Source organism: Schistocerca americana, chromosome X (genome assembly GCF_021461395.2).
Source record: "Schistocerca americana isolate TAMUIC-IGC-003095 chromosome X, iqSchAmer2.1, whole genome shotgun sequence".
NCBI lineage: Eukaryota > Metazoa > Arthropoda > Insecta > Orthoptera > Acrididae > Schistocerca > Schistocerca americana.
Window position 1 is genome coordinate 254,949,149 of NC_060130.1, and position 24,022 is coordinate 254,973,170.

A 24,022-nucleotide genomic window follows, 5' to 3' on the forward strand; every position below is an offset into this window, starting at 1 on the left:
TTCCGTGGAGTACACATCTTAAAATATCTCGACATAAGCAGCCTGTGGCTAACCGCTACACGAGACATATTTTTCACGAAAAGAAGCTCAGCTAATACTATCTGCGCAATCATTAACATATATTTTATATCACAATACAATTTATTGACGTCTGTTGTACTGCTTTTGCCCACATCTTGACTATATCAAAATGTTTAGTTTAATAATTAATTTCCTGCAACAAGTCCCTTGCTGATAACTTCTTCAGCGCTGTATTGCTAGTTTCAGGAGCAATTCACAATGTCACTTGTCGACGGGAGCAGGCTTTAACCTGTTGGCATAGCATACAACTAATTATCACCAGCTGATGAACAACAGACGATTGATTATTAATATTAATATCAGTATGGTATAAAATACATCGGTAACTGCCAGCACGAGATTGAGACCATGGTCCATTTCGCTGGCTCCACAAATTTATTCAGGACATTAGAATTTCTAGAGAGTCGGGAAGTTAAAAAGTGTGACAGATTACACGTGCGGCACGCCGCGCTGGGCCAGTGCGGTTAATGGAATACTCCCGAGCAACCGAGTGTAAGATCGCCATCCCGCTTGGCTGGTCGTCGGTCGATTGCCCGCTTACCTTGTTACTCCGCTACTACTTCCTGACGTGCAGCTGACAGGATACAAATTACTTTTTCGCCACAGGTTTGCTTCGAGTATCGATGTTATGTGGAAAAATACATGGTATTTTCGGCCCAGTTCTCACATAGCAAAAAGCAGCTGTATAATAAACCCAAACTCTACACCTCCAAACAGTGTTCGGACGTACCATTCGCGTCTGATACAACGCGATACTATCATTTCTTTTATTTTGAGAGATATTAGATCCCCTTGTCCATGGAGCAAACAGTGAAAGCTCGACCGCTACATGTATTATCACATATTGTTTCTCGGAAGCTCTTTGATAATAAATTTCCGCAGAAGTTACGCTTTTTAATTATGTGAGGTCATTCAATAAAATCTGCGAAAAGGCGTACGTTGGCAGTAGCCACATATCACCACCTCCATCGCCTAAACTGTCCAATCAGTGCGATCTCGTTTTTAATTTTCTCCTCCAATGGCTGAGTACGTATATTAAGACTAAAACAAAGTAATACACACGTGTAAATTGTCAAGAAATGTGTACATGCCATAACAGAAGGTAAACATGCAAAATGACAGCTATTCAGCATAAATTATATTCACTTTAAATCAAAGACTTTTCAATTATCACAGAATTTGAATTAGTTTCCATAACCTTAAGTTATATATATACGAGGGCAGTTCAATAAGTAATGCAACACATTTTTTTTCTCGGCCAATTTTGGTTGAAAAAACCGGAAATTTCTTGTGGAATATTTTCAAACATTCCCGCTTCGTCTCGTATAGTTTCATTGACTTCCGACAGGTGGCAGCGCTGTACGGAGCTGTTAAAATGGCGTCTGTAACGGATGTGCGTTGCAAACAACGGGCAGTGATCGAGTTTCTTTTGGCGGAAAACCAGGGCATCTCAGATATTCATAGGCGCTTGCAGAATGTCTACGGTGATCTGGCAGTGGACAAAAACACGGTGAGTCGTTGGGCAAAGCGTGTGTCATCATCGCCGCAAGGTCAAGCAAGACTGTCCGATCTCCCGCGTGCGGGCCGGCCGTGCACAGCTGTGGCTCCTGCAATGGCGGAGCGTGCGAACACCCTCGTTCGAGATGATCGACGGATCACCATCAAACAGCTCAGTGCCCAACTTGACATCTCTGTTGGTAGTGCTGTCACAATTGTTCACTAGTTGGGATATTCAAAGGTTTGTTCCCGATGGGTCCCTCGTTGTCTAACCGAACACCATAAAGAGCAAAGGAGAACCATCTGTGCGGAATTGCTTGCTCGTCGTGTGGCTGAGGGTGGCAATTTCTTGTCAAAGATTGTTACAGGCGATGAAACATGGGTTCATCACTTCGAACCTGAAACAAAAGGGCAATCAATGGAGTGGCGCCACACCCACTCCCCTACCAAGAAAAAGTTTAAAGCCATACCCTCAGCCGGTAAAGTCATGGTTACAGTCTTCTGGGACGCTGAAGGGGTTATTCTGTTCGATGTCCTTCCCCATGGTCAAACGATCAACTCTGAAGTGTATTGTGCTACTCTTCAGAAATTGACGAAACGACTTCAGCGTGTTCACAAAAATCTGAACGAACTTCTCCTTCTTCATGACAACGCAAGACCTCACACAAGTCTTCGCACCCGAGAGGAGCTCACAAAACTTCAGTGGACTGTTCTTCCTCATGCACCCTACAGCCCGATCTCGCACCGTCGGATTTCCATATGTTTGGCCCAATGAAGGACGCAATCCGTGGGAGGCACTACGCGGATGATGAAGAAGTTATTGATGCAGTACGACGTTGGCTCCGACATCGACCAGTGGAATGGTACCGTGCAGGCATACAGGCCCTCATTTCAAGGCGGCGTAAGGCCGTAGCATTGAATGGAGATTACGTTGAAAAATAGTGTTGTGTAGCTAAAAGATTGGGGAATAACCTGGTGTATTTCAATGCTGAATAAAACAACCCCTGTTTCAGAAAAAAAAGTGTTGCATTACTTATTGAACTGCCCTCGTATATATATATATATATATATATATATATATATATATATATATATATATATATGCTCATTGCATCTCAACAAACGTAACTCACGCACTACTTACAAATTTCAACATCAGTGAAAATTATTTTATTTTTCAGAAAATGGTTCAATTATATTAGAAATCAACGTGTCAACTTTCATACAAAGCGACATGTCGCAGTACTACAGACACTGGAGTCGTATACAAGTGAGTTTTAAATTCATACCCACCCAACCACATTAAGAATTTTTATGGTGTCTCTTAATTACCGACGGCGAACGGCGTGATCGTTCCTCGAAACAAAGCACACATACTTCAACTGTGCTAGTACTTCGTCTATTATTATTTCAACGTCGACGTGACTGTAAACTCCAAATTACCACTGTCTTTCTTTATTTCTCTACCCTTCTTATCTTATAATTCTTACAGTAACGTTTGTACATACACTATGTGATTAAAAGTATCCGGACAGCAGGCTGAAAATGACGTACAAGTTCGTGGCGCCCTCCATCGATAATGTTGGAATTCAATATGGTGTTGGCCCACCCTTAGCCTTGATGACAGCTTCCACTCTCGCAGGCATACGTTCAATCAGTTGCTCGAAGGTTTCTTGGAGAATGGCACCCCATTCTACACGGAGTGCTGCACTGAGGAGAGGTATCGATGTCGGTCGTTGACGTCTGGCACGAAGTCGGCGTTCCAAAACATCCCAAAGCTGTTCTATGGGATTCAGGTCAGGTCTCTGTGCAGGCCAGACCGTTACAGGGATGTTATTGTCTTGAAAGCACTCCGCCACAGGCCGTGCAGTATGAACAGGTGCTCGAGCGTGTTGAAAGATGCATTCGCCATCCCCAAATTGCTCTTTATCAGTGGGAAGCAAGAAGGTGCTTAAAACATCATTGTAGGCCTATGCTGTGATAGTGCCACGCAAAACAACAAGGGGTGCAAGCCCCCGCCATGAAACACACGATCACACCGTAACACCACAGCCTCCGATTTTTACTTTTGGCACTACACACGATGGAAGATGCCGTTCACCGGGCATTCGCCATACCCACACCCTGCCATCGGATCGTCACATTGTGTAACGTGATTCGTCACTCCTCACAACGTTTTTCTACTGTTCAATCGTCCAATGTTTACGCTCCGTACACGAAGCGGTGCGTCGTTTGCATTTACCGGCGTGGTGTGTGGCTTATGAGCAGCCTCTCGACCATGAAATGGAAGTTTTCTCTCCTCCAGCCTAACTGTCATAGTACTTGCAGTGGACCCTGATGCAGTTTGGAATTCCTGTGTGATGGTCTGGATAGATGTCTGCCTATTACACATTACGACCCTCATCGACTGTCGGCGGTCACTGTCAGTCAACAGACGACGTCGGCCTGTACGTTTTTGTGCTGTACGTGTCCCTTCACGTTTCCGCTTCACTATCACATCGGAAACAGTGGACCTGCTATAGGTGAGATATGAATGTTCATTCACTTGTCACGCTATCCGTTTTGTGGAGTAGTTCCGGACTATATATAGATGTGGAACTATCCCTCTAAATAGCAGGTGGAAACATTGAAATTTAAAGTCAGTTACAAGGAGCTGATAGAGGAGGAAAAACGTGTAAGGCTATGCTACCAGCAGGGCGGCCATTTCGAAATCCGTCACCTTGGATACAAATTTTCAAAAGGAAGTAGAGTTATGTTACATCTCAGACAATAGAAAATTACAAGACAGAAGCAATGGAGCCTTTCATTTGAACGTAGGTTTATTCATTTTCGAGTTATGTCGCATTTTATACTGAACAATGCAAATGCTGGTGACACTGGCCACACAATCTGCTCGACTTCTCCAACAGACCGTAAAGTTCTAGTTATCCACTCCACCCATTCTTCAATCGACCTTAACCAACACATGTACCGGAATGCGAGCACAGGCATCAGCAATCCGCTCCCTGAGTTGTGCACAGTTTGTGATCTTCTCAACAAACAAAACTGCTTTCAGATGTGTGCACAGATAGAAATCTAATGGACTTAAATCAATGTAACATGGCGGTCACTACGCCGCACATTTAAGACCTCGTAGTGTGCCGATGCATCGTCGTGCTGGAAGATGTAAATGCCCCGTCTGTGGACAGCAACACCGGCAGCAAATCTTCATCTAACAACTGCGGGCAGCTGTTGGTGTACCCTGAATGAATAAGGGCCCCACAACACGGAAACCCACAATGTACATCAAAGCATCACCTCCAATGCCCCAGTTACCTTTGATGGATCTACTCATAGATGGTTGACATCTGACCATGTCTGTAATTCTGTTATTTTATCTCTCCGTTCACAAAGTAAACGGTACGTTATAGGAGAAACGACGCATTTCATCCAGCTTGCGCGTCACCTATTCTATAAACTGAACCCGACTATCTGGATCGTCCTCAGCGAGATGTGTACCATTTGCATTTTATAAGGACGTAATTTAAGTGTGGCCACAATTCTGGTTATTGATGTATAGCTGACCCCAGTTACCTGCGAGATACGGCGAATACAGTGCTCTAGACTCTTACTGAATAAGCGTTTGATGTTGCTTTATCCATAGCCGGACCCGGTCGTCCATCTATCGCTTGATCTGCGAAAGAGCCAATTTCATGGAATTTGGCGAGAGGCATTTACATGCGATGCAGTATCTTTAGTTTCCTTAAAAATCAATGTGCATTCCCTCTAAAGGGCAATATCCAAATTGAAGTTAGTTAAACAAAGGGAATCGATTGAACATATTACTCCTCTAAAAATTGCCTCATTAGAAATAAATTTTGCCGGAGGTGATGAAAATTTAGCTCTGCGCAATTTTTTGTCAATGACTCCCAAAATTGGAAAGGAGAACATCAATCGAATCATATTAGCAAATAACTCTTAAAACCAAAATCCCTCGTATCGTAAAAAGGGCTCCCTTTCCCGTAACGAACACTGTGTATGAATCAAAAATAACTTATTATTCAGCAGTAATCGCTTCGCTGCGCCCACCATAAAAATGTTTGCCAATTTGAGATTGACATCATTTCCCCGTCCCATATGGCCCCCACAAATACGTGTTGAGAATTAACAGCTTCACTCACTCATGGATGAGATCAGTGTTTATTTATGAACGTGTCCCTATTGCTGCAAAATTTTCCAATACTGATAAGTACACGCGTCCTGTTCCATGTTGCAGATTTCCTTAATTTGCCACACAGAAGTTTCCTACGGTTTTGATGAAACTGCCGAAAATAAGAAGACAATCAGATTAAAACAAAAGTCATTTCTGTATTTGCTTGATTCACTTAAAACAACAAAGATCAAAGACACTATTCATTAATAATTAATCTTAGGCTACGTAGTCTGTTGGTAATTTTGGCTTCAAGGGTTCAAGCCAATTACTCGGTGCCACCTTACACCGGTTTCAGTAGCGAAATTTCAAATAACAGAAACGCGTTGACAGTTAACTATCGATAAAAATCTGGCTTCATGCCATGTTGCATAATTTTCGAAACAGGAAATATCACCCAGAGATATTGGACGTTCAGGACAAAAAATCTTTTCTATTTCGTTCACTGCTGCATAACACGGCTCACACCAAGCATTGTGGCTCAGTGGTTAAGCCACGACAACAGTGTTTGTTGACTCCAAATCTCCCTTCTCTCCCTCAGTTCCTCCCAGCCCACTATCAAATCGGAACTATGGTTATGGCCACAGCAGTGCTAACAATGACTTAAACGTAACTAAAAAGAAGTTTTTGAGATACTTGCAGTGACACTATCAGCTGCTGAGATCTAGTCCTCTGAAGCTGCACATACGTATACGATAAACTTCCCGTTGCAGCCGGTACAAGACCGTTTCCGCACAAAGGAAAAACTTAAAATTTAAATTTATATCCTCGAAACTGATTTTTTATTAATACTCAAAATTATTTAAAATTCTTATTTTCCGAATCATTATTACATCACTAAATAAATGCCTTACTATTATTTATTCAGTAATTATGTAAATGTCTTTATGAAAGCAAATTTTGTCAGTATTATCCATGTAGTATGATCAAAAGATGCTATCAGACGTTACATTCATGTGAACTTTCTTATTTCCTTTCTTTCACGACAATTTGTCGCTGACGATGTTCTTTTAAGAATTATACTCTTGTAATTACACAATTACATTATGCTATTTTGCAACACACCTATTATAAATTGTTCTCAGTTCGTATCTTACACAGCATATCAAGTTGACAGTTAACTTAAGTACAGTTATTTTTCACTTTAGTTAGAACAAATTTAAAAATTAAAGTAAGGAGACCTCCAGCGACTTCCGGGTTAGTTGCAGCTGCCTATGACCATCATACCACGGCTAATCTTACCACAAGTAATAAATTTTCATATATATTGGACGAGAAAGAACAATTAGAGTAAAAAAATGATAGTTCCCCGCCGGGAGTAACATGGCTCTTTGTTCGATGAAAATTGAACGAGGTCTTCCTGTCTTCGGCATAACGGACTAATTTCTCTCTTGTGTCCCGGATATTCCATTTCATAGAGTACTAACAAACAGTTCGCTGAAGACCAGAACGTAGGTATCTATCGACGTGACGAGTAATCAGCTAATTGGAACGCGCGTTGACATTGGCACTGAGGTTGTTGCTGTTTGCCTGTGTGTGGCAATAAAAGGAAATAACTTTGCAAGTATCGTAAGAACTCTGCTTTTTGGAGCCTAGATCACATCATAATATTTAGAGCTGCTTGAAGTAGTTAAGATTTACGAAAAAAAATCTGTGCTCTCGAAGGTGCTCAATGAATGCCAACGCTATCAAGTTAGACTTTGGCTACTCACTACACTAGCCCAAATTTTTTTTTTCTGAGACGTGGATTAGGAATAGAACAAAAATTTGTTTATGGTGAGTAAATTTAATATCTACCTTTACGTGAAGTGTTCTGTTTTAGCATTCATGTAGGGCAACGTCATATCATGGGGGAAAGTGGTCAACTGGATTCCATCATATTATGGATTACTTAGTTTTAAATATTTTCAGTCGCTTTAGTTCGACACGAAATGGAAGACGACACTCCGTGATGTAACAAATTTAACAGTTATAATCTAAGATACACTCTGTCAGATGTTGACCACGGCTAGGTTTATATTATGTTCTACTCATCCTCTTCCATCTGAGAAGAGAGAACAGTCACAGCTCTGAGTATTCGTTTCATACAGGTGAAACACGAATCATTCTGAACGGTTTGTGTACGATATAATATATAATGTTACATGTTCCCTTTGCGTTAATGTACGATGATACATAGCTAAAGTTAGGAAATAAATTTCAAATTGGTACCGTTCTCATATTTTCATCTGCCCTAACACACTGGCTGTTACTGGATGAAATCTTGATACATACTTGAACTACATATAACTTATTTTAAGAAATAAGTTACAAGCATACACAATGGAAAGCAATAAAAATATTTATCGACAACTATTCCTTCTTGGCAGATGGGCTTACGTTAATGTGGGAAATAGTCATCCTGGGTAAGGAAATGAGAACTGAAATAGCCATAATACTCCTTAATCTTGTTAAATGTCGGTTATGAACATTATGTAAAAGTTCTGAAATGACTTCATTATTAAGTTCTGTTTTGTTTTGCAGATTCTGGACAACGTTCAAAGGTAGTATTAGAAATACGTTATGAGTATGTTGAATTGTTCTGAATTAATTTCATACATGAGATGGATTAAGCATATGCATACAATTTAAGAATTACAGAATTATAACATTTTTTTATTTACACATTTATTTCTCCTGACAAAATAAGGACCTGCAGGTCCCTTCTTATATGTTAACAGATAGTTTTTGTAAGTTAACATTAAAATTTATGTACTGCAGGAGCATTGCAATAGTAATAATAATGATAATATCTATAGTAATTATTACAATGTGCACGTGCATGAGCAGCAAATATTATTATTATTATTATTATTATTATTATTATTATTATTATTTCATTAAGGTCAGTCAAATTAACTTCACGTTAAGCAATTTCATCATCAGGATTTTGTGGAATGTAAATAATGATGTCCAACACAAATATATGGAAACAATTCAGAAGAAATCAATTCTGAAGAAGTTGTTTGGCCCGGAGACGATAAATAATAGGGTAAGGTTAGTAGATGAAATGTAGAAAAGAAAGCAGAAAAAAGGGATGATGAAACTATTGATAGTGTTGACAATGTAGCAGAAATACTGGATTGCTGTCGGGCAGAACAAAAACAGCTGGGATATGCCGAGAGGGAGGGTATCCCTTTGAAATCAGATAAAGCTTTACAGCCCTCTTAATGCAGAGAGGATTTGGATAAGATGCAGGTTACTGATAAATTGTCCCAGAGATTTAGTGTTACGCGTAGGTGCAGTTACGTCACTGGGCGTAACAGACCTTGCAGTTAGAGATTGGTGATGGATATTTAATATGTCGTTGTAGATGTTAAACTCAGTAGCGACTAAGAAACCGACGAAAGACACAGAGCATGTGAAAATCAAGTCACCCTTCCGACTGTATCCACCCTAACTGAGTGTAGGGAGGACTGACACGATCAAAGATGTGAATGTTACACACACCTTAGACAACCATTCGAGGCTAGCTAGAGTCGCCAGCTCTTTTCACTATTTGTGCCGTGTTAATCGACAAAACAGATTCGGCTGGACATAAGGATGAATAAGTTTTATTTTTGAGGAAATACTTTTTTCTAAATTTTTCGATTTCGTACAGTCAAGACAGTTTCATCTACGTAATTTAAATACTCATCCAAAGTTATGCCGAGATCTTTTATTTTGTCTTTGATACGGTACTTAGATACCATCAAGAAGTACAGGACGAAATTTCTCATGATAATGTTCACTGATACGGCAGTACATGTTTCCAGTGACGACTTCTCTGACCTATAGATGATTAGTCGATATTTGTTTGTCGATCTAAATATGATACTCTTTGAGATGTTCACCTGACTCATTTTAATAAGTAATATGTCTGAATCAGAGGTATCAAAAGCCTTTATAGCTATTTAAAATTATGTTTACTATTACAACACTCTATATCATCTTATTGGTGTAAAACGGCTCATGATAGTTACAAGAGCAACAGGAAATCAAAACTATTACTCTCATTGTTAAGTACTTATATTGTGGTTTATTAGTGTTCAGTCCTTCGAATTTATTTACAATATTCCTCTTAACTTTATGTTAAGGTTAATTGTTTCTGTCAAATAACTTATCATTTCGTTTACACTTACTGGCTGTTCTTTGTCTTTCAGCTCTTCAACCACTGATTTGATCTCCCGTCGCGGCGTCTTCAGCCGTCGCCATTATGGATCAGTAGAATTGGTAAGTAATGACTCAGCAAATTAATACTGTAACCATATATTTTATTGTATTTTTGTTCTACACCTAATTTTAAAGCTAGGTGTGACTTCACAAGAACAGAAAAGCGTCCAACAAAATTCACGTGAGAAGTGTGTGTTACTGTACACTCATAGTGCATCTAATACATGGTATCTATAGCTGATGTAGCATCGGATAAAAATCATTTGCATTTACCCATGATTTTGATTCCTTCTCTGGAATGAGGTTATTATCAACTTAAGAAAATTCTATACAACATGAGATACGAGCGCAAGAAAAACGTTTCTTGGCTGTGTCTCTTAGGACATATATGCTCTTACACTGATGTGACGAAAGTCATGGAATATCTCCTAATATCGTCTCGGATCCCTATTTTCCCTGCATAGTGCATAATCTCGAGTGGCATGGACTTTCTTGGAAGTCCCCTGCAGAAGTCCTGAGCCATGCTGCCTCTATAGCCTTCCATAATTGCGAAAGTGTTGCCGGTGCAGGATTTTGTGCTCGAACAACTTTGTCGATTATGCCCCATAAATGTTCGATGTGACTCAATTCGGGCGATCTGGGTTGCCAAATAATTCGCTCGAACTGTTCAGAATGTTCTTCAAACCAATCACAAACAGTTGTGGCCCAGTTACGTGACACATTGTCATCGATAGAAATTCCATCGTTATTTGAGAACATGAAGTCCGTGAATGACTGCAGATGGTCTCCAGAGAGCCAAACATAACCATTTCCAATCAATGTGCCATGTAAACACAGCCCACAGAGTTATGGAGTCACCACCATCTGGCTCAGTGCCTTGTTGACAAGGATTTTGTGCTCGAACAGCTTTGTCAATTACGTCTCATAAATGTTCGATAGAATTCAATTCGGGCGATCTGGGATGCCAAATCATTCTCTCGAATTGTCCAGAACGTTCTTCAAACCAATTGCAAATTGTTATGGCCCAGTTACGTGACGCATTGCCATCCATAAAAATTCCATCGTTATTTGGGAACATGAAGTCCGTGAATGACTGCAGATGGTCTCCAGATAGCCTAACATAACCATTTCCAAACCGGCCGTGGTGACCGAGTGGTTCTAGGCGCTACAGTCTGGAACCGCGCGACCGCTCCGGCCGCAGGTTCGAATCCTGCCTCGTGCATAGACTTGTGTGATGTCCTTAGGTTGGTTAGGTTTAAGTAGTTCTAAGTTCTAGGGGACTGACGACCTCTGAAGTTAAGTCCCATAGTGCTCAGAGCCATTTGAACCATTTCCAATCAATGTGCCATGTAAACACAGCCCACAGAGTTATGGAGTCACCACCATCTGGCTCAGTGCCTTGTTGACAAGGATTTTGCGCTCGAACAGCTTTGTCAATTACGTCTCATAAATGTTCGATAGAATTCAACTCGGGCGATCTGGGATGCCAAATCATTCTCTCGAATTGTCCAGAACGTTCTTCAAACCAATTGCAAATTATTATGGCCCAGTTACGTGACGCATTGCCATCCATAAAAATTCCATCGTTATTTGGGAACATGAAGTCCGTGAATGACTGCAGATGGTCTCCAGATAGCCTAACATAACCATTTCCAAACCGGCCGTGGTGACCGAGTGGTTCTAGGCGCTACAGTCTGGAAACGCGCGACCGCTCCGGCCGCAGGTTCGAATCCTGCCTCGGGCATGGATGTGTGTGATGTTCTTAGGTTAGTTAGGTTTAAGTAGTTCTAAGTTCTAGGGGACTGACGACCTCTGAAGTTAAGTCCCATAGTGCTCAGAGCCATTTGAACCATTTCCAATCAATGTGCCATGTAAACACAGCCCACACAGTTATGGAGTCACCACCGTCTCGCACAGCGCCTTGTTGACAACTTGGGTCCAAGGCTTGGTGGGGTCTGCGCCTCATTCGAACCTTATTGTCAGTCTTATCAACTGAAGCCAGGACTCATCTGACCAGGTCACAATTTTCCAGTCGTCAGGGTTCAACCGATCTGGCCACCAGCCCAGGAAAGGCGCTGCCGGCGGTGTCTTGGTGTTCGCAAAGGCGTGGATCATTTGCTGCCATAGCCTATAACGCCAAATTTCACCTCACTGTCCTAACTCTACGCAAACGCCACTGTTCTCGGTCGTTAACAGAAGTCTGTCGGCCACAGCGAGAAATGTCCCATGCGTCTAGCTCCAACTGCCATTCCGTGTTCAGACACTTAATTCCCGTCGTGTGGCCATGATCATGTCGGATATCTTCTCACATAATCACCAATGCACTGCTCACTGCTCTTCTCACATAATCACCAATGCACTGCTCTTTAATACCTCATGTACGCGATACTGTTGCTATCTGTGTGCATATCACTGCCCCCCTGACTTTTGTGGCTCTGAGCACTATGGGACTTAACATCTATGGTCATCAGTCCCCTAGAACTTAGAGCCACTTAAACCTAACTAACCTAAGGTCATCACACAACACCCAGTCATCACGAGGCAGAGAAAATCCCTGACCCCGCCGGGAATCGAACCCGGGAACACGGGCGCGGGAAGCGAGAACGCTACCGCACGACCACGAGCTGCGGACCCTGATTTTTGTCACCTCAGCGTATTTTTCTACATAACCCACGTCAGGGTTAATACACACTGTTCAACGATACTCCAGTGGGAGTTCCGCCCCTGTTGCTGCTGTTCTGGACAGTCTACAGAGTACTCATCTACGGCTCGCATAGCATCTTCAACGGATTCAAAGAGTTGTCTGCCTATAAATTTCTTTAGATGTCGTAGAAGATACAAGCAGTATGGTGACGAATCTAGTGAACAGGACGAATGATCGAAAAATTCGTACATCAGACTCTTCTTACCACCCATTACCAATACGCCTTTGTCGGCTGGTATACACTCGTAAAAAGAGATGATATTTTTTTTTCTTTTGAAATACAGACGTCTTATCACGTATCTTTAGAGCTAATAGATCCAGGAGATTAGCATAGTTTTCACCATTTATTGTTTTACCCATTGCAAAGTAATTCACGATGACAATTTCTTTTGTTCACCCAAAAACACTTGGCGTAATTTCACCATCTGATGAAACAGATTTCGCCTTTCTTGGTGCAGGCCATACACTTGCAACCAATGCTTTGATCGATGTGTCATGAAAAAGTGGGCCCATTTGTCATCCACAGTAACTAATCGTCGGCCGCTGTGGCCGAGCGGTTCTAGGCGCTTCAGTCCGGAACCACGCGGCTGCTACGGTCGCAGGTTCGAATCCTGCCTCGGGCATGGATGTGTGATGTACTTAGGTTAGTGAGGTTTAAGTAGTTCTAAGTCTAGGGGACTGATGACCTCAGATGTTAAGTCCCGTAGTGCTTAGAGCTAAGTAACTAATCAGCGCACATCGGTTGGATTCTTCCTAAACTGGTCTAAAGATTGCTGAGAAATGCCTTTTCGCATTTGCATTCTGCCAACATTCAAAAAATGATGCACTAGTGTTACGTAGGACTGTCTTGTTAATTCCTTGTGTAAAACATACGTTATTCTCTTTTATGGAATGACAAAGTGAAGTGTTGGCAGAAGATCCAACACCGTGTTGCTAGAGGAGGCCGAAATGCACGCGTTTTATTACACGCAGACTGGCGTGAGGTCTGGAACAGGTCAGAGAAATAAGACTAGCAAAACAGGGGGTACTGGTAGAATACTTAACTTTAATCCACAATCGGTGTACATCTCTCTTGACTGTACATAATTTCCATTTCATATACACTGGTAATGGCGCCTTGCTAGGTCGTAGCAAATGACGTAGCTGAAGGCTATGCTAACTATCGTCTCGGCAAATGAGAGCGTATTTGTCAGTGAACCACTGCTATGAACGTCGGCTGTACAACTGGGGCGAGTGCTAGTACGTCTCTCTAGACCTGCCGTGTGGTGGCGCTCGGTCTGCAATCACTGACAGTGGCGACACGCGGGTCCGACGTATACTAACGGACCGCGGCCGATTTAAAGGCTACCACCTAGCAAGTGTGGTGTCTGGCGGTGACACCACACAAAGAAGTCAAGCTCTACGTAAACCTTTCTTGGACTATCGTCCAGTGTCATCTGGTGCACGTTCTCGACGTTATCAATTGCGATGGCAATTTGAACATGTACAACATATGGCTCATAATGAAGACAAATACTGCGGCGATTGAATTCAGCTGCCCATTTCTTCATTGTTGAATATTAAGTAGCAGCCTCCTTATAACAACAATTCGCCGAGCCTCACTTTCATTGGTGATTACCCGCAAAAGAGAGAGAGAGAGAGAGAGAGAGAGAGAGAGAGAGAGGGGTGGGGGGGGGAGGGGGAGGGATTGCATGGAATTTCTGTTTAGCCATCTGAATGAAACACATACAATTGGACTGCATTGAAAAACAATACAAAGTTATTCATCCGATCATGTTGACTCTTGTCTTCCATGAACGTGCTGCATGTAGCTACATAAAAAACTTTGTTTATGTCTATTCCATCTATGCCAAGAACACCAGTTTTCTCCCTGTTCACTTATTACGAACATACTGGTAGTTGATACAGAACTTGTGCTATTAATATATGAAAAATGGAGCTGTTTGTACCGATTATTTGTCCTATATTAACAGGCGGCAATTTTTTGTATTTCATTAACTTGTATTATGAGCACTTGATCAAACGAAAGACCGACGCTTCCGGCGCCAGGGTTCCCGGGTTCGATTCCCGGCGGGGTCAGGGATTTTCTCTGCCTCGTGATGACTGGGTGTTGTGTGATGTCCTTAGGTTAGTTAGGTTTAAGTAGATCTAAGTTCTAGGGGACTGATGACCAAAGCTTTTAAGTCCCATAGTGCTCAGAGCCATTTGAACCATTTGAATCGAAAGACCGATAACAAATTATTAATGTGAAAAACGTCGAGTCGCACCTTTGTACAGAAACCATATTCAACTTTGGTACTTTGGTCACCCTATAACTGACTAAAAAAAAATAAGTTCAAAGATCGGAGGAAGATTATGGATCCCACTTCCAATAGGACCATGTTTACTAGCGCAACATGGTGTACAAACCAAACGTTGGGCTGATGACGTCTTTGAAGACAGAGTAGTCATTTCATCATATGTTTACAGTGTAACATGAAACGAAGAGTGACAGTAATAAAAACGAATAATCTTATCTAGAAAGTCAGTTCAGTTGCAATACAAAAACGGAGATAGTAATCATATTTATTGTGCTTGCCAGTGCGTACACTAGTTTTCTATGAGGGGCAGTCAAATGGCAACTTAGCACCCGCCGCAAAAGTACTATGGAATGGTTCCATTTAAAAGTAGTCACCACATGCGTTAAGAAATTTATCCCACTGGGAGACGAGACGATCTTTTCCTGTTTCGTAGAACGCGTTCTGCTGCTGACAGAGCCACAGTTGTACCCACTCTTGCACTTCATCGTCAGACTGCAGCCGACTTCCATGCAGGTCTTTCTTCAGGTCGCACAAAATATGAAAATTATGCGATGAAAGATCCGAGCTGTACAGAAGATGTAACAGAGTTTCCCAACCAAATAGCTGAAGCGTAGCCTTCGTCAGATTGGCAATGTAGGGGCGGGTGTTATCGTGCAACATGATGATTCCGTCCGAATACATTTCTGGGTGTTTTGACTTCATGGCGCATAGCAGTTTCTGCGAAGTATCTTCATAGCACTGCGCACTGATTTTGGTTCCACGCTCGAGGAACTGAACGAGCAGATGGCCCCTGCAGTCGAAGAAGATCATCACGACTTTACCGGAACTTGTGAGAACAGTTTTGGGTTTCTTTGACAGGAGGGATGTGGATTGTTTCCACTGAAGCTTTCCCGTTTGCCCTCGGACTGTAGGAATGCTGTCAGACGGAGTCATCTTGATGCATAACGCGCGCCCCCACACTGCCAATCGGACGAAGGATACCTTTCAGCGATTTGGTTGGGAAACCATGCAACTCCTCCGTACAGCCCGGGTCTTTCATCGTGTGATTTTCACATCTTTGGCATGGATGTAGGTTTCGGTTGGACAAGGAGGTGCTAGAGTGGGTGCGGTTGTCGATCCGTCATCGGCCGACTGCATTCTACGAAATAGGAATTGATCGTCTCGTCTCCCAGTGGGATGAATTTCTTAACGCATGTGGTGACTGCTTTTGAAAAAAAACATTCCACGGTCCCGTTGTAGCGGGAGTTCGGTTGCGATTTGACTGCCCCTAATATATGACTGTTTCTGCTGTCGAGACTACACAGGATGATTCAGTTGCCCCAACCACTCTTGTTTTATGCAACTCGCAATGTTGAAGCTGACCTTCATAAACAACACGCGAGATTTTCACATCCTCTCGCTCACTGCATGCAAACTGTTAGTCCTACAGAAAAAATGAGCAGGACCTTTCTGTAGGAACTTTATTGTATTTAAATTTTGTTCTGGAATATGTTTTCGCTAGAGGCCATGGTGTTAGAGTTATTCGGGAAAAAGCCGAGTTTGAAGTGACCTTCAAATGGATCACCACCCTACGCTCATCCCTTATCAGTAGGATTCCTAGTATGTTGTTCACGGCACTCCCTCATACCACTGTATAAAATGGACTCACATTCGAGAGGAAGACGATTCAAACCCCCGTCTGGCCATCCTGATTTAGATTTTCCCTGATTTCCCTGAAGCGCTTCAGGCAAATGGCGGGTGGGTTCTTTGAAAGGGCATGGTCAACTTCCTTCCCTATCGTTCCATAATTGTTCAATTTATGCTGTTACAATTCACAAAACTGTTCGATAAAATTTACACAAACGTCAATTTTACAATTCGTAAGTGCTCGACGAAGCCAGTGGCGTGCCAAGGCCAGTCAAGGAAGTCTAAGAAAAAGGTCAAAAATGGTTCAAATGGCTCTGAGCACTATGCGACTTAACTTCTGAGGTCATCAGTCACCTAGAACTTAGAACTAATTAAACCTAACTAACCGAAAGACATCACACACATCCATGCCCGAGGCAGGATTCGAACCTGCGGCCGTAGCGGTCGCTCGGCTCCAGACTGCAGCGCCTAGAACCGCACGGCCACTCCGGCCGGCGAGGCGTAATCAATTAAACACATGTTTTTATTGTTTCTTCAAGCTTAAGCACGATACTGAGAAAGACAAAGTCATTAACTTTGCAAAACAGAAACTGTTTTGAGCAGTAATCAACAAATTGACAGCCATCATGTTGCCACGACTTGCCAACTACCTCAATAACTTATCGCAAATTTTATTAAGATGTCGTTTACAGAAAAATGTTGTCATACCAAAATGCCTCTCAATCAACTCTTCAGGTGTGCTGGATGAATTGAAAAAGGAATGGAAGAGTGGATGCGTAGTTAATGATTCTACTGTGTAGCCTATATAAATGTATTACATCTGCACTGAGTCTAAGAGACAGAATCGTTACAAGCGCAACATTCCCTTTGAAAATATCCTAGACGCCATCATTCAACGTTTATTCCACAACCGACTTACTGCCTTCATTACACCCGAGCGAGGTGGCGCAGTGGCTAACCCACTGGATACGCATTCAGGACGACGACGTTTCAAACGCACGTCCGACCATCCTGAATCAGGTTTACCGTAATTTCCCTGAATCACTTCGGGTACATCCCGAGATGGTTCCTTTGACAGGGGACGGCATACTTTCTTCCCCATCCCCGTAATCCGACGGTACCGATTACGTCACTTTATGGTCCCCTCCCCCAAATCAACCAACCGACCTTCTTGCAGTTTGTGACAGGCGCTGTCACCGTTAAGATTTACTTTATTTAATTTACTTTCAATCAGTAACATCTTCTGGACGTTGTGTTTCGACTTGCGATACGACAGAGTTGGTTATGCTATCGCCTACGTACGTCAGGTGGTATTACCTACGCTACAACACGTTTGCTGTGTAGACCTCCCGATAAGAGACAGGTCTGACATACGACGCATTGCCCCACGTAACAAGCTAGTCACGGTACCAGGTGTGTTAAATGTGTCCTTTGCACAGTTTTTTCAAGAACATTCATCCGATTTCTCAAGAGTGCATCTTCTACAGGTACGAAGATAAAATCCTGGAGAAAATTTTAATGAAATTAAGTTGTCCATGTGGTTGTCGAAAGGGGCCTTCCTGACAGCCGACTCGCTTGCTCATATATTACCTGACCTCCATAGAGAAGACATGACAACATCACACCAAAAAAAGGCATTGTGGGTTGTCCGTGTCAATAGGTGGAATTCAGTTACAACAGCGCGGGGTGATATTCCTGAGAGAACATCCTGCAGTTCAAAGGATTCAACGATGGCACCAACGGTTTCTGGAGACTGATTTTGCTGACAGGGTGGGCAGCAATCTGCGGTTGTTTGCTGACGATGCTGTGGTGTACGGTAAGGTGTCGAAGTTGAGTGACTGTAGGCAGGTACAAGACGACTTAGATAAAATTTCTGGTTAGTATGATGAATGGCAGCTAGCGCTAAATGTGGAAAAATGTAAGTTAATGCGGATGAGTAGAAAGATCAAACCTGTAATGTTCGGATACAGTATTACTAGCATCCTGCTTTCCACAGTCAAGTCGCTTAAATATCTGGGCATAACGTTGCAAAGCGATGTGAGGTGGAACGAGCATCTGAGAAGTGTGGTAGGGAGGACGAATGGTCGACTTCGGTTTATGGGGAGAATGATAGGAAAGAGTGGTTCACCTGTAATGGAGACCGCATATAAACGCTGGTGCGACCTATCCTTGAGTACTGCTCGAGTGCTTGGGATCCTTATCAGGACGAATTGAAGGAAGACATCGACGCGATTCAGAGGCGGGCCGCTAGATTTGTTAACGTTAGGTTCGAACAACGCGTAGGTGTTACGGAGAACTCAAATGGTAATCCCTGGAGGGAAGGCGATAAATACTATTGAGAAAATTTAGAGAACCGGCATTTGAAGATGATTGCCGAACGATTCTAATGGCGTCAACACACATTGCGCGTAAGTACCATGAAGGTAAGATACGAGAAATTAGGGCTCATACTGAAGCAGACAGACAGTCGTTTTTCCCTCGCCCTATTTGCTAGTGGGACAGGAGAGGAAATGACAAGTAGTGAGCGGTGCAGGGTACCCTCCGCTACGCACCGTACGGTGGCTTACGAGGTGTCCATGTAAATGTAGATGCAGATGGTTCAAATGGCTCTGAGCACTATGGGACTCAACTGCTGAGGTCATTAGTCCCCTAGAACTTAGAACTAGTTAAACCTAACTAACCTAAGGACATCACAAACATCCATGCCCGAGGCAGGATTCGAACCTGCGACCGTAGCGGTCTTGCGGTTCCAGACTGCAGCGCCTTTAACCGCACGGCGCCGGCCGAAGTGGCCGTGCGGTTAAAGGCGCTGCAGTCTGGAACCGCAAGACCGCTACGGTCGCAGGTTCGAATCCTGCCTCGGGCATGGATGTTTGTGATGTCCTTAGGTTAGTTAGGTTTAACTAGTTCTAAGTTCTAGGGGACTAATGACCTCAGCAGTTGAGTCCCATAGTGCTCAGAGCCATTTGAACCATTTTAACCGCACGGCCACTTCGGCCGGCCGTAGATGCAGATGTAGACTGGTTGTTTATGTAAGGTGAAATCCAACTATCGACCCTGTGTGTTTGTTCAAGATGTAAAGCACATTCAACAAAGTTTTGCACATGGTCCGCAGAAATATATTCGTCGTGTCAGCCTAGAGTTAGTTATTCCTCATGTTTCTGTCTGTTCTGTTCTGCAGCGGCACCTGTGTTTCCAACCATGCGGGATTCAATTGCTATAATCCCTTTATGATGGTGATAAATAACAAAGATTATAGTTTTGTAAATTGAGTCTAGGGGTGGAGATGGACGACAAAACATTTTTTCACCTTTAGTGTCTACTGGTGATACTCCGTCCCATAAGTAGACCACATGTGAACCAAATGTATCTGAAGTTCAGAACTCAAAAATCAATATCAATATTTGAAATTTTTCGAGTGTCTTTAATTCAGTGATACACGACAGATTTTGCCGCCGTTCTGTATGGCTATGTGGCGGAATGCTCGTCTGCAATGTGGGCGACCCGGATTCGAGTCGTGGCTGATGCAAGGTTTGAAACAATGGTGCATGTTCTATGAGGGTTTCCATGAAACTTAAAATATATAAAGATGAAAAATCTAATGCAATGTTTTTTCTTTGATTTAAACGATCTTTTTTAACAATCTTTCATAAATGATCGGTACTTAATACCGTATATTTTGTTTGCGGTATGTAATTAGAAACAGAAAGACGTGAATTTTTCATAAAAATGACAGATATGTATTAACTAGCATGTACACTGAAGAGGCAATGAAACTTGTACACCTGCCTGATATCGTGAAGGGTCCTTGTGAGTACACAGAAGTGCAATAACATGACGTGGCATGGACCCGGCTAATGTCTGAAGTAGTACTGGAGGAAGCTGACACCATGAATCCTGCAGGGCTGTCCATACATCCGTAAGGGTACGAGGGGGTGGAGATCTCTTCTGAACAACACATTGCAAGGCATCCCAGATGTGCTCAATAATGTTCATGTCTTGGGAGTTTGGCAGTCAGCGGAAGTGTTTAAACTCGGAAAAGTATCCCTGGAGCCACTCTGTAGCAATTCTGGACGTGTGGGGTGTCGTATTGTCCTGATGGAATTGCCCAAGTCCGTCCGAATCCACAGTGAACATGGAAATATGCAGGTGATCAGCCAGGATGCTTACGTACGCCTCACCTGTCAGAGTCGTACCTAGACGTATCACGTATCCCATGTCACTCTAATTGCACACGACCCCACCATTACAGAGCTTCCTTCAGCTTGAACAATTCTCTGCTGACATGCAGGGTCTATGGATTCATGAGGTTGTCTCCGTACCCGTACTCGTCTATTCACTCGATACAATTTGAAATGAGACTCGTCCGACCAGGCAACATGTTTCCAGTCATCAACAGTCTGTGGTGGTCAGTCCACCCCAATCAGGCAATTGCTGTTGAGCGGGAGGGCCGAGCCACATAAGCAACATTCACAGTTCACAACAACAACACTTTTATTAAACTTTTCTTTAGGAATTAAAATTTTATCTTTAAAATTTTTGTGATAAGTCAAGTTAGCAAGGAATCCTTACAAGCACGGGCAAGCGCCCTATTCAAACAACAACAACATTAACCTTTAAACAGGCACTAAGTGATTCGCAAGTTAATTAAATTCTGTACACAGTAAAACTCGCAAAAGGAGACTACAATAATGAGATAATCATGGATATCACAAATTTAAAAAAAAAAATAAAGTACAAGCAAAAATGGTTCAAATGGCTCTGAGCACTATGGGATTTAACTACTGAGGTCATCAGTCCCCTAGAACTTAGAACTACTTAAACCTAACTAACCTAAGGACATCACACACATCCATGCCCGAGGCAGGATTCAAACCTGCGACCGTAGCGGTCACGCGGTTCCAAACTGCCGCGCTTAGAACCGCACGGCCACACCGGCCGGCAAAGTACAAGCAGATACACCCCTTCGTGACAGATTTGCAAAACAGGTGACGTCACATAGGCACAGGCTAATTCAAGTAGCAGAAGGGGGTCCCCACTGCACCCAGACCAGAGGCGGCTAGACCCAGACCCACAGCAAGCGGACGAGCTGGACAGGGTGCCGCACACAGTACACTATAACACACTGAAAGAAAAGTCTTAGAGTCAGTGCTACTACATAGATTCAGAGAAAGGGGGAGGGGGTGGTGGAGAGAAAACGGCAAATATTAATTCCTCAAACGTAAAATAACTACGATGTATAAGATAATACCCTATTTCACGAACATTGAAATAAAACAGTCAAGGGTAAATCAGTAACTAATGCCCTTGACGTAACCTTAAAGGACGATGGTGAATAGCATAATACGAAGTCAGCTTAGAAATTTAAACTACACTAGTAGGTTAGCCGGCCGTTGTGGCCGTGCGGTTCTAGGCACTTCAGTTCGGAACCGCGCTGCTCCTACGGTCGCAGGTTCGAATACTGTCTCGGGCATGGTTGTGTGTGATGTCCTTAGGTTAGTTAGGTTTAAGTAGTTCAAAGTCTAGGCGACTGATGACCTGAGATGTTAAGTCCCATAGTGCTTAGAGCAATTTGAACTATACACTAGTAGGTTAACATATACTCACTGATACTGGGGAGCTCATTTAAATTACCCCTTAAGAGGATGCTGATAAACTTAAGCAGTCAAGTAAGACTACCATTTCACTGTTTACGAATGAACAAGTAATGCAATTAGATAAGACAGAACGTACAGATTCAATGTTAAGCTTTCTCTGCCTCGTGATGACTGGGTGTTGTGTGATGTCCTTAGGTTAGTTAGGTTTAAGTAGTTCTAAGTTCTAGGGCACTGATGACCATAGATGTTAAGTCCCATAGTGCTCAGAGCTATTTGAACCAATCAATGTTAAGCCTGTGCTTTGAACCAGCTATAACTACGTCCACACAGCTCAGTGTACCTGGAAAAATATTACAGTTTCACCATACTGGCTTATGCCGTCCGTCACTACGAATAGCAATAGTGCCAATTAATACACCTCGCGTACTCGAACTGTATCACATCACAAAATCCAGATAAACCTTCAACCAAACACAGTAACATTTGTTTACTTAAACAGCACTAAACAGAGGGGACCTTTTGGTTGGCAAGACAACAGTTTCCAGTCATATTGCCGATACTTGGGAAGCAAGGATCAGTATAATATGCGCACCAAAAACATGACAAGCAATTCTCACCAAATCCTTTATGAAATCCTTTACAGATCCACATCAGGGCCGCACGACTCGATTCGGGTAATGTGGCCGAGTCCAGTTACTCCACTACAAGCCAGGTTCGGTCTTGCAAACGTGCCAAACACACCACAACCTCTGCGTCGTGGCCCGGCCTGCTCAACCACGCTCCCCCTGATTTCGCAGCGCCGCGCGGCTCTCCGGCTGTCCCTCTCTAGCGCCACACGCCCGCCGCATCCAAAAGCCACGTCAAACGGCCGAGCCCAAAGATCACACCATGCCGACCCGATCGATCAATCGATACGAACCGGCACGGCTCACAGTCCAATGTCGGTGCTGACGGGCCCAGGCGAGGCGTAAAGCTTTGTGTCGTGCAATCATCAAGGGTACGTGAATGGGTCTTCGGTTCCGAAAGCCCATATCGATGATGTTTCGTGGAAATCTGCAGCAATTTGCGAATGGGTTGCACTTCTGTCACGTTGAGCGATTCTCTTCGGTCTTCGTTGGTCCCATCGGCCATAGCGATGTCGGAGATTTGATGTGTTAACGGATTCCTGATATCACAGTACACTCGTGAAATAATCATACGGGAAAATCCCCATCGCTACCTCGGAGATGCTGTGTCCCATCCCTCGTGCGCCGACTATAACACCACATTCAAACTCACTTAAATCTTGATAACCTGCCATTGTAGCAGCAGTAACCGATCTAACAACTGCGCTAGACACTTCTCTTATATAGGCGTTGCCAACCACAGTTCCGTATTCTGCCTGTTTACATATCTCTGTATTTGAATACGCATGCCTACACCAGTTTCTTTGGCGCTTCAGTGTATTCAATGACTCTTACATTTAAATGACGTAGGTATTAGACCTGAACGGAAAACACGAAAAGCTGCAGACAACCTTGCAAGTAGGCAAACCACAACTATGAGTAGTCATCTTGGATGTTAATAAACCGCTTAAGCTGCATTTAGTCCATTATTTTTAGATAACTACCGGTTCGTGGCACTAAAAGCCACGTCTTCGTGCGTACATGTAACTAAAACATTAGAGCTAAAAAGCTCGGAACTTTGTACCTAACATACGTTGACCGTCAGAACAAAACACGGTTAAAGGTGGTATGTCGTGGAATCAAAAAGCCGGATTCGAATCCAGGATGTTGGATGGGTCTTCTTCTCCGGTCCATACGCAATCGCCAACAGGGGATGCGGCCTTGTGGTGTGT

General features: G+C 43.0%; 1 protein-coding gene across 1 annotated transcript in view; it reads left to right on the forward strand.

Moving 5' to 3' along the window:
* LOC124555947 (GTPase-activating Rap/Ran-GAP domain-like protein 3) overlaps positions 1 to 24,022 on the forward strand; it is a 694,419-nt gene that overhangs the window by 346,580 nt on the left and 323,817 nt on the right. The window contains exon 2 of the mRNA XM_047129996.1: positions 9,949 to 10,018. Within this exon, the coding sequence (XP_046985952.1) occupies positions 9,949 to 10,018 (70 nt within the window). The remainder of the gene's footprint in view (positions 1 to 9,948; positions 10,019 to 24,022) is intronic.